This window comes from Macrobrachium rosenbergii, chromosome 2 (assembly GCF_040412425.1).
Source record: "Macrobrachium rosenbergii isolate ZJJX-2024 chromosome 2, ASM4041242v1, whole genome shotgun sequence".
Taxonomy (NCBI): Eukaryota; Metazoa; Arthropoda; class Malacostraca; order Decapoda; family Palaemonidae; genus Macrobrachium; species Macrobrachium rosenbergii.
In genome coordinates this window covers 26,545,848-26,563,347 of record NC_089742.1, presented here as the reverse complement: position 1 = coordinate 26,563,347, position 17,500 = coordinate 26,545,848, and the positions used below count along the sequence as shown (strand labels likewise).

Genomic DNA, 17,500 nt, shown 5'->3' with positions numbered 1-17,500 from the left:
TACGCAGTAGCGGCTATACAGAAAACTCGATTGGGCCGAAGAAACTACGGTGCATTCTTTACTTGTTTAAATGAGAAACTCATGAATATACATTATTCAAAGCCAGGAAACATTCTTACAAGCCAAAGCTGAAGTACTTCACGACTAGCCAACAAATTCATAAAGGTGGAGCAGACTATTTAATCAAATAACGGAGACATGTATAAAAAAAATAAATCCGGAAGAGGGAAAGAGAGAACTGTGAAGAAACGATGGCACACAGGAAGCAGCGTATTCTTTTTTCGGATTAAAATTAGATATGCTGAATGCACAGTGTTATGGTGGGAACAAAATAACTGAGAGAAGTGATGACGTCTAATAAAAATGAAAATATGAATTTTTTTTCATGGAAACTGAACGTTATTTTGACCGAGGGAGATGTACCAGAGGACTTTCAACAAGAGGTCAATGTTCCTCTGAATATCTTTAACAATGAAGTTAATAAGGAATATTAAACTATTGAGATATAATTTGGGATTGCATATCAAAAAATCGCTACATTTTCTACGAATTGTAAGTTATGAATATATTACATATATATTTCTAAATAAAACAAAACGGTGGTTAAAGTAACATGAAATCCAGTAAGGAATATTTGAATACATAAAAATATTTTTAAGAATGTTTATTTCAGAATCGTTACATTTACTTCGAGTTGTAAAGGTTAGAGATATATATTATATATATTGTTAAAGAGAGAGACAAGTGAAAAATGCACCGAAGTTTCTTCAGCGCAGTCGAGTTTTCTTTACAGCTTATAATCAAGGCCACCGAAAATAGATCTATCTTTCGGTGGTCTCGGTATAATGCTGTATGAGCCGCGGCCCATGAAACTCTCAGCCGGCCGTGGTGGTATGTGTTGTTGCGTTGCCAGAATCACGATCATGGCTAATTTTTACCTTAAATAAAATAAAAAACTACAGAGGCTAGAGGGCTACAATTTGGTATGTTTGGTGATTGGAGGATAGATGTTCAACATACCAATTTAAGCCCTCTAGCCTCGGTCAGTTTTTCAAATTGAGGGCGGACAGAAAAAGTGCGGACGGACGAAGACAAAGCCAGCTTTTAATAGCTTTCTTTTCAGAAAACTAAAACGACAATGGAAATGACTTGTACAAAAGATTTATGTGGTCGAGGAAAAATATTACTGGTAGTATCACTTACTTGAGGAAGTATGATATATTTTGTATTTTAGTAAGGTTGTTGGAAAAACATCAACCGTCGTTCTTCAGAGTGAAAAAAATTAAAAAAGACTTTAGGAAACACCAATCTACATAATTCTCTTCAGTGTGTAATAACTCTAATGTGGTTTGTAAGGCAGATTAAGCATTCACATTATTTTGACTGCTTAGAAATAGAATCTCTTACCTGTAATTAACTTCTATGAACATCTGTCTTTTAAAATTGAGAGAGAGAGAGAGAGAGAGTGAGAGTAACTTCTATGCACACCTGTCTTTTAAAAGAGAGAGAGAGAGAGAGAGAGAGAGAGAGAATGAGAATACCTCTATCCCTTCGTACAGATAGAGAGAGAGAGGGAGAGAAAGAAAAACTTCATAAGGATCACTGTATCCTTTCCGCACAGAAAGAGAGAGAGGGTGAAAGAGAGAGAGAGACCTCATAAGGATCCCTCTATACCTCTCATACAGAGAGAGAGAGAGAGAGAGAGAGAGAGAGAGAGAGAGAGAGAGAGAGATACTGTGCATAAGAATGAGGTACAATTATTCAAGGTTCTTGGTGGCGTAATTAACTAAACTTAGCTACCATTGATTCCCACTATTACCGTAGTCAGCCATCTATATTCGAGGCATTATAGAGGAAATCGAGCTGGGAAGTAATAAAACCCTGTCATATTATATTTAACAATAATTTAATCATTTGGATTCTTACCTTTCTTTTTACGGAGCTTGCTCTGTTTAACCTTGGTGAACTGAGAGGGCATTGAGTTGTGTATCTGCTTATGATATTTTGGGGAATATACTTGGGACATGTATGTTCTTGGATATGTATGTACATATATATATATATATATATATATATATATATATATATATATATATATATATATATATATATATATATGTATATATGTATATGTATATATATTTATATATATAATATATATATAAATATATATATATATATATATATACATGTATATATTATACATGTATATATATACATATATATATATACATATATATATATATATATATATATATATATATTACATATATTACATATACATAAATACATACAGTATACATAGATGTTCAACTCCTCTAAGCACATTCCCATTGTCTTCTATTACAATAAAGTAATCTTTTATGTTCCTATCAATATCACTCCTGACAGCCGCGTGTCTTTCCTCTTGTCTTCCAGACACATTCCATGACTCCGGCACGAGCGGGCATGAGCCGGACAGCCTGGAAGCGATCCAGACGGTGGTGAGAGGCGGAGGCGGAGGTGGAGGCGTAGGCGGCATGGTCGAAGGGCGTCCTTCTCCCTCCTCGTCTCCCGAAGCAGACATCGACGAAGACGGTGAAAATGGCGTTGGAGGAGGTGTTGGAGGAAGTGCTGGAGGGATGATGCGTCCAGAAGACGCGGCTGTTCTCCTCCACCTGGAGCGCTCCAGCCACCGACAGACGAGGAGGGACTTGAACGAGATGAGGGAGAAGTTCGAGAATCTTCAGATGCGCCTCGCTGAGAAGGATGTCAAGCTTAATGTCAAGTGAGTTGGATTTAGCAGAGAGAGAGAGAGAGAAAGAGTGTTAAAAGGAATTACAAGGATTAGGATGTCTCAAAGGTTTATTAAGTCCATCCGAGGAGGCATCATGCGCTCAGTTATCTCTAGGAGCAGGTTTTACTGTTCATTCACAGTGTTCTTCTAATGATTTTGTCTAGCTTTCTTTTCAACTCTTCCTCCACACCGTTGCTGTTTGCAACTTCTGGTGACAATTTTTCCATGTCCATGTCTTGTATTAAGTTCCCACATAGGTCTTGTATGTAAAAGAGGTTCTCCTATTCCCTAAGGAATGAGATTTATTTTTTAACCTCTTAATTAATCTGTTAGAGAGAGAGAGTTTGGTTTGAGGTTGCTTAGTTATCATTTCTGAGAGAGAGAGAGAGAGAGAGAGAGAGAGAGAGAGAGAGTTTGCTTTGAGATGAGTTGTAGTTATCATCCATGAAATATGTTGTAAATTACTTGTTTTTGTTTAGTAAGCTGTTTTAAGTCTTCTCTAAGATTCTTTGCATGTCTGTTATCTTCGAGTTTTAATTTTTTATTTAAATATTGGTAAATCCCATGTATTTTCATACATTCCCCTTCCCTCTCTTCCCCTCCCCCTCCCTCCGCTCTCCCTCACCACCCTCACCCTTCACAGATAGGAAAAAATCATAATCCTAAAACAAAAGATAGACGGGTACTTGTTGGAAACTTACAAATGGTTCCACTTGCATATTGCTCAATTTTTCCTTTGAAGTAGAGGCATGTCTCTCCTCCCTCGATTTATCTCCATCCACTGGCCCTTTCTCTCTCTCTCTCTCTCTCTCTTTCCCTCTCTCTCTTACACACAGGTCCTTATCCAGCCCCATTCTCTCCACCTCTCTCTCTCTCTCTCTCTCTCTCTCTCTCTCTCTCTCTCTCTCCCATACAAACCCATTTTCTCTCTCTCTCTCTCTCTCTCTCTCTCTCTCTCTCTCTCTCTCTTTTCTCGGGTTATCCGATAGGATCTTGTACTGACCGATGCCTCTCTTGCGTCCTTCCATTTTTGTTTTTTTTAGGGACTGGTGAACTTTCGGGAGCAATATCCTTAAAATGTCTCGAAACGATCTCAGTTATTTTGGTCCAACTCCATTAAATACTTTCTTATTGAATTTTTTTTTTCTATCTCTTGGCATGAAGGGGTGAACTAAATTATCGCCTTTGGATTTTATTTTGGCGTTTTTTAGTTTTTATTGACTTATATTTTTCTTTCTTTTTTCGCATGTTTTTGTTTCATTGCGCAGTCTGATCTTGCTTTTTTATGCTTTTGCTTCATTGCGTTATCTGATCTTTCCTTTCTTTTCCGTGTTCTTGTTTCATTACGCCTTCTTCTTTATGTTTTTGTTTCTCTGCGCAATCCATTTTTCTTTTTTTATTTCCAAGTTGGAACTTACATTACATGCCCTTTAAAATTACGCAGGATGCAGGTACCTTGGTCCAGTCTTCCTGTGGAACTTACCTTAAATACCCCTGTACAGTTACCCAGAATAGAGGTACCTTGGTTCATTCATCCTATGGAACTTACCTTAAATACCCCTGTAAATACCCTGGTTCAGCAACTTTTACTTAAAAACACCTCTGTACAATTACCAGAATAGCGGTACCTTTACCTGAACTTATAGAGTTTACCTAGAATAACTTCTGGTCCAGTCTAACCTGGGATAAGAACCTACCAGAAAATGACGTCACGGCTGCACTGTTGTTAGTGATAAAACCAATAATTATGATTCATCTCTTCGAAGGACCGTCGGCAGTGACTTGGAGAGCCTTCACATCGAGCATGAGACGACGCTCACTTCCTTGGAGTCTCTGAATTCCGTGGCCTCTTCAGACAGACTCGTGGATGAGCTCAAGGTGAGTGACAGCACTAAAAATTTAGTCTTATTCGAATAATACAATCAATTTGAAAACACCAGTTTGTTATTGTATTAAATCCGTATACATCTTAATAAAAAACACGAAAAAGGCTGGTACCATACTGTTTATTGTATTCAATCCATATATATCTTCAATAAAAAAAAAAGGCTTTGACCATATCAAGAAAACTTTCACAAACATTGGAATGTGTATCAGACCAAACTGAAAACTAATCGAGACTTTTCAAAAACCCATAACAACCATCATCATTTTCTGATAATAATATCACATTAGAACAAAGAACCCTACGTCTTATTCTTCTTCATTCCCTCCCCTTTCTTTTCACCATTTCTTACAGTTCCGGGAGATGACCAACTGTCAGCTAAGGACCCGCCTTCTGCAGTTGGAAAAGGACCGACTGGATAAGATTCCCATCGACGCTGCGAGAGAAATTCATCGCCTCAATGCTGCTTTGGTGAGTGTTTTGAAATTGTTTCGGTTGGTTTGTTTACAGTCTTTGTTCGTAGTTTCTGGTGGAGAATTATAAAGAATAGGAAAACAGTTTATTTTTCTTATTTGTGTTAAAATCTAATTTATACTCAGCTGTTTTTAAGGCTAGGCCATGATTCATATGACAGTCTTGCTGGCCAACCTCTCTATTTATTACGTCTCATCAACTCTTGGGGGTTTTATCCCATTTACACCTTTAGATCACTGTACTTCATCTCCTTTATTTTTTGGATTGCTTTAGCTTTTTACTGTTTTGATTACAAAATGGCTGAAAGCGCCCCAGTGGTTGGCTTAGCCTAAGTTTGGTCAAATCAATCATTGTTATGATAATACTTTTTTTATCTGTTAATGTAAACACTTGCAAATAATTTACACAATAAGGTCCATTTCTGAATAATAATAATAATAATAATAATAATAATAATAATAATAATAATGCTGTATATCAGGTCCACAATAGTGAGTCCAGGTCCACAATAGTGAGTTGGACTTAAGATGAACCCAGGACAGGGTTCGAAAGTTTTTGTAACTTTTTTTTTTTTATAAAATCAACAATAATTCACCACTGAATATTATTGTGGACCTGATATACAGCACATCCCGTTCTCGATCTAGAGGAGAAAGACCTACTATTAATAATAATAATAATAATAATAATAATAATAATAATAATAATAATAATAATAATAATAATAATCATCTCTATTTTTATATCAAATTTTTAAAATTTTCTTTTACATAACTCGCACGGTTGATGGCACCACCTCATCTACAATTTCCTTTCGAAAATTAGACCTGGTCTCAAAAAACTGAGAGCACTCAGCACTATACGTAAGAGCCCGCCGGAAGTGCGTTTAACTGTAAAATGAAAAGTCGTCACTTGACGTCTTTGCAACCTCCCTCCCCCACCAAATTTACGGTTGCTGGTTAGGAAAATAATCTATTATTTTTTCTTTTTTTCGTGATTTGTGAGGAAGAAAGGGGGAGAGGTTGTCTGGTTTAGAGGTTGCTTTTGTGTTCCTAGCTAACAAGGTTGCGTGATAGTTAAAAGGGGGAGGGGAAGGAGGAGGAGGGAAGAGGGAGATTTCGTTTGAACAGGTGTATGAGAAAAACGGGAAATGGCTCTGTCGATTGTGAAGGATCTAAATGGGTCATTAATTGACGTGAAGGACTTTTGTCTTTGTTAAATATTTTTTTTATGATCGAGGTATTTAAGGTGTCATGGTATCAGGAGCAGTTATAGAGCTACTGATACTTTTATTATTATTATTATTATTATTATTATTATTGTTATTATTATTATTATTATTATTATTATTATTATTCAGAAGATGAAACCTATTCATATGGAATAATCCCACCAAAGCTAAAGGGGCAATTGACTGGAAATTCAAAAGCTTCCAAAGAATATTCAGGTGTTCATTAGGAAGAAGTAAGACGAGGTATAGGGAAATACAGGCAGAAGAGATCCCACTCACTTAATAAAAAAGAAAGAAAAATAAAATAATAAATTAACAAGTAGATAAAAATGTATTGAAATGTAAGGAGAATAGCATTAGGGCAGCACTGCATTGCACCTTCGCTTGAACTTCTGAAGTTCCAATTGCACGACATCCTCTGGGAGGCTGTTCCACAGTCCAGTGGTGTGAGGAATAAAGGACCTCTGGAACTGAGAAGTTCGACAGCGAGGCACATTTACTGTTATTAATAATATGCAAATATATAGCCATGGCTGAGTAGCCCTTTTTTTCACTGCAATGTTTGCGAATGCTTCAAAGCAAGAAAATTATTATGTCTGTTCACTGGTACATAGGATTTGGCTCATGTACTTTGTGTGTGTGTTGTGTCTCTTGATAGCCGGGTAGTCAAAGTGACTGTTTTTCGTAGTTTCTAAAACATGGTTCGAATCCTGGTCGGAGCAGAAGCACATATCGATAATAATTCCTCTTGGGTGCAAGTTACTCCTAAGGTAGAGATAATTTGAAATTAAGTGATGTTTCTGGCTCAATATTTGTGACAAGACAAAATGTAAGTGTTTATTTTCACAGCAAACTTGCAAAACTCTTCAAGATCATATTAGTACTGATAAATTATTTGCAGGTATAAGTTGATGAACAGGTGGAGAGAGAGAGAGAGAGAGAGAGAGAGAGAGAGAGAGAGAAAGGGTAGGGGCGTAGGTCACTACTCTGTTAGTTTTTTTTTTAATCAAGAGAGACACAACACACAAAAGACATGTTTTCAGTCATAATCAAATGTGACAGTGAACAAATACAGTTTTTGTGCTTTACTGTTAGTCCGTGTTTTAGGGATCTGTTGATTCACCTGAGATGAAAAGCAAAGTCACGACCACGCAAGCAAAAAGCACCCAAGCAGTCAGTCAGGCCATTGCCAGAGGGATTACCGGTCTGTGAAAAGAAGGGGCGAGAAAGAACACGTAAAAAATGCGCCGGAGTTTCTTCGGCGCAATCGAGTTTCCTCTACAGCCGTTACAGCATATAATCAAGGCCACCGAAAATCGATCCATCTTTCCGGTGGCCTTGGTATAATTCTGCATGAGCCACGGCCCATGAAACTTCAGCCGACCTGGTGGTGCCTAGCCTATATCGTTGCCAAAGCATGAATATGGCTAATTTTAACCTTAAATAAAATAAAAACTACTGAGGAGGCTAGAGGGCTGCAATTTGGTATGTTTTGATGATTGGAGGGTGGATGATCAACATACCATTTTTGCAGCCCTCTTTATCAATAATTTAAAGATCTAAGAGGACAGAAAAAAGTGCGAACGGATAGACAAAGCCGGCACAACAGTTTTCTTTTACAGAAAACTAAGAATGGAACAGTCATTCTAAGTCAACATATATCAGTATGACACAAAGAGCAGGAAATGCAAAGAAAAGAAATACGAATAAAGGGTGACTGGCAAGGTTATAAGGTGGCAAATATTATTGTTTCTTATTAGCCTTTTCTTTGAAGGCCATTTTTTAATTCATACAAAACATTTCCTGTTTGATTTGGCTTCGAATAGTTTAAGGGATTCTGAAGGTTTGCTAATTAGAGACATAGCTTTCTGACGCTTAAACCAGGATTTTCTTAAGCAATGATGCTTGTGTAAAGGTATTTTCATATGTAATTAGCAGTGTTGCTCGTCTCATGAAAAGCGACAGTAGTGTTCAATTATTTTTTGTAATTGCGTGATTAATATATCGCTTTGTTTGCTACTCTGCATTTTTATATGGAGACACACCTGCAGAAGTATATTTATATGGCACACACATGTTATATTATATGGATGTTACTTTATATTGTTTTATATTTTCTTTCATGTAGTCTCCACTTCCGGAATTTTCCAGCTTGTAAAACGCGAATTTTCCTGTGAACACACAAATAGTCAAACCTTTGTGCCAACAGCTACATAAAAAGTAGCTTGCTTTTCATGAGATTTCTCCCCCCAAAAAAATGTGATGTCAAGATAATTTCGTTACAGGAGAATTTTCGAGTTTCAGTCAGAACTCCCACAAAAATGAGGACCGATGCCACAAACAATGGATTCTAGGTATACGTCACACTAGGTCTCTCTCTCTCTCTCTCTCTCTCTCTCTCTCTCTCTCTCTCTCTCTCTCTCTCTCTCTCTCCTAAAATTTGGAACAGTGAACACGGAACAGCGAACCATAGCAAGTGACAAACGACGAACTTCATGGGCTGTTTGCTAAAAGGAAACACGCAGAGCTGAAGACTCACTCTGCAAGGACCAATAAAAGACACCCACGGGCGTCACACACTCTGGATGTTCCAGAGAGCTAGATTTTCCAGGGATCCCCTTCCAGGCGACTAGGGACTTCCACGCAACGTGCCTGATGCCACACGTTTTATGTAAAGCTATGCGTAGACGATTTACATAAAGTTTATTCCTCATACCTTTGGACTGTGGAATCCCTGAGGATGCTGCGTGGAACTGGAACCTCAAAAGTTCAAGTGAAGATGCGATACCTTACTATCCTGGTGCAATTCTCCTTGTATTCTATAATTTACTTAGGTTTTTGTGTATTTGTTTATGATTTCTTGATTTACTTTTTCTTTTCTAATAACTGATCTCTTCTTTCTGTATTTCCTGTTACCTTCTGTTGCTTCTTTTAAAAGAGTACCATATTCTTTGGAAGCTTGAATTTCAAGGCAGTGGCCCTTGTGGGCTTGTTCCATGTGAATGGGGTTCATCCTCTGAATAATAATAATAATAGAAATACGAAGATTATTCCTTAGAGCAAAACTCCACGTGACAATTATAAACATTAGAACAGGAAAGCATCTCAGTTTGTACATATTTTCTGGGTATACATGTGTACAAAGTTCATGCATACTTTTGTATACCTGAACCGGCTATGACTTTGTGTATGTTTGTGCTAAGGTGTAAAAGTTCGCACACAAAGTTATGTATGAACTTTTTCACCTTAGCACAAACACACAGAACGTCATGAATGGTTCATACTAAATTATACATGACTTTGTCGACTATATGCACAGAAAACACGTACACAGGTTCTATACTGTGTTGACGTATTTATAAATGGCTTGTTGAATTCTGCTGTAGTGAATGATCTTCAGCCGTGACTGCATGTCTTAGCCTACTCACAGGCGTAACATATAAAAATTTACAAGCACACAGACCTATGAGATAAGATATATGATTTACATCTACTTTTGCGACCTGTTAATTAAAAACCATCTCTAATTTGCACCTCTGCTGGGGTTGATCTTGCCACGTGAAATGGAGGATGTGACCGAAAAAAGTGAAGAAAATGGAAAAAAATCTTTTCAAGTCTTTCAAGGTTCTTTGTGCCTCTACACACGCTCTGGCTGGCATTCTGAAACAAACTTGACCCTGATGTTCAGGAACAGTGAATTTAGGAAGTGGAAATACCTAGATTTTTTTTCTCTTCTCTTTTTCGTATACTCTTCCGCCCTTTCTTTTGGTGGTTCAGGGTAGTGGTGCTGCTGTTAGCAGGTAAACAATATATAGGGGGTCGAGGCTGTAGGTTCTAAGAGGGCAAAAAAATGTGATCAGAATGAACAGCGTGTCAACAATAAATTAGAATCTCATAGGGTAACATTACAGGAACATAAACCTACTTTTATATTTCACTACTCCAAGGTTGAGGATCCAGTGTAGTGATTAAGAAACGTTTCCTTTTGGGAATATAAATTAGAATCTTATTTGCCAGCACAACACGAACATACATAAACGTGATTTCAATATTACCATCATACTGGTTTATGATATGACTAACTTTTTACCATAATTATATAGAATTATATTGTAACATGATTACAATTATAATTGTAACATAATTATATTGATTATATTAAAACATAATTATATTGATGGTTAAATTAACGTGATAAAGTGACGATATACGGATATATATACAGTATATACTATATGCCTTCAGTTTTGTCACCAGCATTCTCTATTTGATGCAAATTTGGTTCAGCTAAGCCAGAAAATGCATTCATCTTGGTGCATTTTATATTACAGTTGACTTTTGTATATTGTGAGGAACCTTTGTTACACAAATGCTTTATATTATATATATATATATATATATATATATATATATATATATATATATATATATATATATATATATATATATATATATATATAAATAAGTATATATTTATATATATATGTATGTATGTATGTATTATGTGTATACTAGTTATGCTAGTTCATTGCAGAGTGCAAATTTTTGTTACAGGTTTTATATTTGAATGACAAAATGAAGAACACCAAAGACTTGTTTTATATTCTCTCTCTCTCTCTCTCTCTCTCTCTCTCTATTCTCTCTCTCTCTCTCTCTCTCTCTCTCTCTCTCTCTCTCTCTCTCTCTCTCTCTCTCTCTCTCTCTCTCTCCCTTCTTGTTAGCTGTTCTTATGCTATTCATTGTATAAGGGATTTATACTTGAATGTTTTTATACACTTCATTGTATTTGTGTTTTAGGGGTCTTCCCTGTTGACTGTTTTTGTGCTAATCACTTTTATTGTGGGGTATGTAAAGGCTGTTAACTTCTTCCCCTTACCTACATTCAAGGTTTACAGCCTTCCTATTGTGGTTTATTACATTTGAACTTTTTCGCTAATGAACACAATGACAAGAGCAACAAGGAAAAAGAAGCTTCTTTTTTGCTTGTACATAACATACAGATGTATCTGTATTCAGAACACTTAAGGGGAAGGATATAGAAGACATTCTTCTCTCTCTCTCTCTGTCTCTGTCTCTCTCTCTCTCTCTCTCTCTCTCTCTCTCTCTATCTCTCTCTCTCTATATATATATATATATATATATATATATATATATATATATATATATATATATATATATATATATATATATATATTATATATATATATATATATATATATATATATATATATATGTTTGTGTGTTTGTGAAATATATTTGGGTGCTTATTTGCTAAATTCGTCTATTAAAAGACTCTAAGTAACATTAAAAATACATTTTATTTACTAATGATAATTCAAATGGAGATTGAATGCAATTTCCAGTTTGAAACCCATCAAATTTCCTATGCGGTAATCCAGTAATCCTCTCCTTTATCCCTCATTTCCAGATCCAGCTGGAAAAACAGCGAGACGAACTAACCCTTCAGAACTTCACCCTGAAATCTCGCCTGTCCGACGTCACTTCCAAAATCCACGACCCAGCCGCCACCTACCAGGTCAACAGGGAATCATCCCTGGGAGGCAAAGAAAACGGGATCATCCAAAACGGCAAACTCGACAATGGGAAACTGACGAAAAACGTCGACGCCGACCCGGACGTCGTGAAAGTCCTGCGGAAAGCGACGTACAAAGTCAAGAACGACGGCGAGAAGCTGCGGCAGATGTGCACGGAGTTCGATAATAAGGAAGAGGAGTATAAGAGGAGGATCAGTGAACTGGAGACTGAGGTGAAGAACGCCCAGAACGAGAGTACGAAGAGCCACGATCGCGCTATTAGGGAGATGGAGGATAGGTTGGAGCTGACTTCTCAGAAGCTGGAGGCTGCCGAGAGGTATATGACGGGCAAGGAAGAGGAGTGCAATATGCTCAAGTTGGACCTCGACACCCTGAACGAGGAGAACAAGAGGTTGAAGGAGACCCTTAACGATTTGATTCTCGCGCAGAAGGTAAGTGGTGTGGATGGGATTTGTGGTAGCTAGTTGTACAGTTAGGATAGAGTTATATGCAGCTGTATAAGTCAGTTATCTGTTATGTCATATATATATATATATATATATATATATATATATATATATATATATATATATATATATATATATATATATATATATGTGTGTGTGTGTGTGTGTATATATGTATATATATAGAATATATATAATTATATAATTTATATATGTATATATATATGCATATATATATATACACACAAATATACATATATATATTTGTATATGTGTACATGTATAAAATATATATTTATATATATATATATGTACATATATATACAGTAGTATGTATATATATATATATATATATATATATATATATATATATATATATATATATATATATATATATATATATAAATCATGAATCTCAGACACTTCACTTCCTGGTCATTAATCGCCTCTGGAGAAATAAATGACTCCATAAACGGTCTGCTGACTGCCGTATCTCGCCCCGACACCCTGCTGTGACAAAATAACCTTTAATTAGTTGTTTTCTGGGAATTACGAACGAGGTCTGAGGAACCCATTTTTTATTTTGTGGAGTCTTCCGCGTTGTATTTTCGCTTTCTTGTGGTAATTTTGCTGTTTAAGGTTAAAATTATTCTTTGCATTGGAAATTACAGTTAGGGTTGTGTAGGAAGGTTTAAAAAACGTTGCTGTTAGTATTAATTTATTAATTATTTTGTGGAAATAAGGAGAAAAATTACTGAGTAACTGGTTTATAATAGACTGGCGTTTAAAAAAATACTGAGATAGGAGCTGTCTGATTGGACTAAATGTTAACACGAGTTAATGTCCTATTCCTTTACAATACTTTAGTAATATTATATCTTACATCTTGTGTCTTTTGTTTATGTTTATGTGTATATATATACTGTATATATACACACATATACACATATATATATACATATATATATATATATATATATATATATATATATATATATATATATATATATATATATATATATGTGTGTGTGTGTGTGTGTGTGTGTGTGTGTATTAATATATGAGTCATTCTATTTCATTTTTACTCATTACACATTGATTTTTCTTCTGCCAATAAAACGTTACGTGTATTTTAGATAGTTGTACTTAGTCTTTGTGAGCTATAAATTATTTTTAAAACGCATCCATGCATATGTATGTATACTGTATGTGTATGTACGTATACATACATATACATATATTTACATATATATATATTTATAAATACATATATATGCATTTATTTTTATATATGTATGTATGTATGTATGTATGTATGTATGTATGTATGTATGTATACACATACATGCATACATATGCATGTATGTGTGCATGTAACTTTTAAAGATAATTTACAAATAAAGATAAATACAGATACTTGAAATATAAGAAATATTCCAATGGTACCTGGAAAATCTATGTGTAAGGCATAAAGATTGAATGCAATTACTCACAACACAAGCTAACATTCTACAGCTTTCTCAAATCGCTTTCTAAAAATCACTTTCGCTTTCCAAAAGGAACTTACGGAAGTTAGTCGACAGAAAACGTCCCTGGAGGAGAAGTTTGGGAAGTTGGCAGAGGAACACAGAGTACTCGCAGAGGACTTCAACAGGGAGAGAGTCCTCAGAAAGAAATATTATAATCAGGTGAGTGAATTCAGAGGTGAATTCTGTTTAGGCTGATTTTAGGTAATTGACTTGCTTACCTGCAATTCTGATTAGTTTGAGTTATGATTAGATTTTATAAGTAATGTCTAGGCAAATTAAGCAAATTATGTTTCAGGTCTTATAAAGTTAGGTAATTAAATATTTTACTTGTAAGTCTTGTAAGGTATGGTTGAATTAACATTAAGTTTTCTTGATACTGACTGAAATGGATGGATTAACTTTAACTGATTAGTTATATATTATATGAAATAATGTTCAGAAAATATGAATTCATAAATCAGGTTGACATTCACTGAATTTTCAATGTAATTAATACATGTGCAGTGAGAAAGCTACTGCTATATATTTTCTGATACCTGAACGTAAATTTCACCCGTGGGATACAAACTCTTGTCTATACAGTTCCGAATGAGACTCAATTTTTAAAGAATTTATATTATTGGTCTATACAAAATCCATTTCTTGAGCATTTATAAAGCCTGTTATATCTTAATTTATGTCTTAAGAAACTTTTGAATAGCAAGACCTTTTTGTATGGCTTCTTAATGTGCTAAAGTTGTTTCACGTAGATCTCAAATTCACTGTGATTTTGCATAAATGATTTTGTAGCTTTTATTTTCCATAAACAATGAAGGATTACTAATACTACTTTTCATAATTGTAAAAATAAAATCTATTATCATTAACAAGCCCAGAAGGAACCAGCAATCGAGAAAAATGAAATTATATAACACAAAAATACAAAGCCTATGAATTTCTCTGCCATTCTATGCTTCTTTAACCTGTGTAGCAACCTTGAAATGTTCTTTGTATACTTTGCGGGGTTCCCTAAGGGGAGTTGCTGGTCTTGACTCTCTTTTTCCCGTCTTTATAAATAGCCAACAGTTTTGTTGGCAATCTTAATGAGACTTGGCTACATCCGCTTGCAAGGGCTATTTATCTCTTGGTCATTATGAGTCATGGTGTAACATCTATTAAATATATATATAACATATATATATATATATATATATATATATATATATATATATATATATATATATATATATATATATATATATATATATATATATATATATACAGTATAGTGTGGTAAACTTTTTTATGCGTAATAACATAATCATCTATATAATTATTTTCGTTCAAACTATACCACCTAATTTCAAATCACGTAAGCGAAGAAAAATATCAGGCAATTAAGAGTAACTTTTTAAAAAATATATTGTAATGCACATAATTAAAAAAGAAATAATTGCCATCTCCAAGGTTACGTTTTCCGGTCCGTTGTCCAGCATGCTACACAATTTCCTACATAATTTCCTCCAGTTTGATCAAACCATTTTTTGTTCTGCTTCGAATTACTATTTAGTTCTCTATCATTAAATTTTTCAGCCGGAATAACCCCAGCCAACAGTTGTTTTTCCTGTTATTGTTTCACAATTCCGAGCGCAATTCCTCTCATCAGATGGACCACTCACCAGAAAATAACATTCGTCACCGAGAAAAACGATATTTAAGTGAAATTGGTTTGCATTGCGGAATATGAGATCACGAATTGGTTCAGGTTGCAGTGAGCAGTCACGGCATATGCCGAGACGTCACTGCGTCTTAAAGGCCGCACGCAGCTGCCAGACGCAACGACTTGTCTGTCCCTCTTCCTTCTTAGATAAGGTTTCAGTGTTAGAATGTTGATTTTTTTCGATATTTAAGGATGGCTTTTACTTTGTTTTAACGTTTTTTTATGTACTGAGTCACCCGCCTCCCTCTCTGTTCCCTATATTTTTTTAATTAAAATTTTTACATATTTAGAGGTCTTTAATTTTGTTTATAAATAGGTTTATCATTTCAGAACGGATGAAGACGAGGTCTAAATTGTTTTGAATTTCTTAATTAACCAAAACTTTAAATACAATTCTTACTCAAAAACTGATCGTCTTTTTTTAATATACTTTTATTTCATGTCCATCGTTTTACCTATGACATATTTTTAATCCCAATGAGGAATGTTTAACTTTTGAACAACATACATACATGTATATATATATATATATATATATATATATATATATATATATATATATATATATATATATATATAAAATTCCTACTTAACTTGAAACTGAAACGTAATAGTTAAAGTCACATACAAGCCAATACTAAGAAAACTTTACTGTTAATTCCACCATACCTTATGAGACTTGAATATAATTTATTTCAATTAGACAGACCTCATAAAAATTTGAATGGTAACCCAACCCCGACTTCCCAACCTCCTTGTGACATATCATCAGGCCGAATTAACCTTATTTAACCTCTCAGAGTCTTTTGAAAATTTTGTCACATTAACTTAGTGGCTAATCACCTTCCGCACTCCCACAGGTGGAAGAGATGAAGGGAAAGATTCGCGTCTACTGTCGAATTCGACCCGTCAACGAGGTGGAGCAGAGGCGGGACGGTGGCGAGATGGTCACGGCTGTCGACGACGAGTTCACCGTCAGCCTCAACTGCCCTCGAGGTCAGAGGTCGTTCATCTTCGACCGGGTATTCCAGCCGAAGGAGGATCAGGAAGCTGTCTTCCAGGATACTAACGTGAGTGTGGCAGGAATCTGGTTTTTGTAGTTGCTTTGCTGGTGTGTGGGCAGCCATTTTGCTCCCTACTTCTTGTTTCCGCTTTTGCTTTTTCTCTTGTTTCTGTCTTTAGCCTTTCATTGTCTCTCTCTCTCTCTCTCTCTCTCTCTCTCTCTCTCTCTCTCTCTCTCTCTCTCTCTCTCTCATAACCATTATACCTGAGAGCATATCAAATCTACAGTTAACATTGCATTAGACGCATGCACACTCACGTACAAGCATACTGTTTATATTTTCTGCACATACACACACTCTCTCTCTCTCCCTCTATATATATGTGCGTGTGTGTGTGTGTGTGTGTGTGTGTGAGAGAGAGAGAGAGAGAGAGGAGAAGAAGAGAGAAAGAAAGAGAGAGAGGAAGAGAGATTACAGCATCAACTACAGTACATAACGTGATTACACTTATCGAGAGCTGACTTCGCAATATCATGGTCCTCCATTATATAACTGTATTCGTCTCACATATATTACTACCATATTACAGGGAACCCCTCACGCGTAAAAATACGCACGTAGCGCGCTTGCGCCTGCGTTCCTTTGCGTCCGAAAGTAGCTCTCTTGTGAGAGGGCTGATCAGAACTTCGCTTTGGGAGAGTTTTCTATTGACTTCCTGTTTGTCTTCATATTCCAAGTCTCCTCTTCTCCCCTCCTTCCTTCCTTCCTTCCTTTCTTCCTTTCTTCTCCCTTCCTTGAAGTCCTGCAGGATACCTTCCTTCCGTGGGAGGCTGTAGTGCATCCTGTTTTAAGAAGACTTACCTGTGCGTTTTCGGGTTCAACAGGTGTTCTACTTCCTAGG

The 17,500-nt window shown here is 35.6% G+C and overlaps 1 protein-coding gene across 1 annotated transcript in view; it reads left to right on the top strand.

Moving 5' to 3' along the window:
* The window catches only part of LOC136844165 (uncharacterized), a 248,847-nt gene that overhangs the window by 211,316 nt on the left and 20,031 nt on the right, over positions 1-17,500 (top strand). The window contains exons 6-11 of the mRNA XM_067113185.1: positions 2,419-2,767; positions 4,543-4,654; positions 5,016-5,132; positions 11,795-12,352; positions 13,927-14,055; positions 16,456-16,665. Coding sequence (XP_066969286.1) covers positions 2,419-2,767; positions 4,543-4,654; positions 5,016-5,132; positions 11,795-12,352; positions 13,927-14,055; positions 16,456-16,665 — 1,475 coding nt within the window. The remainder of the gene's footprint in view (positions 1-2,418; positions 2,768-4,542; positions 4,655-5,015; positions 5,133-11,794; positions 12,353-13,926; positions 14,056-16,455; positions 16,666-17,500) is intronic.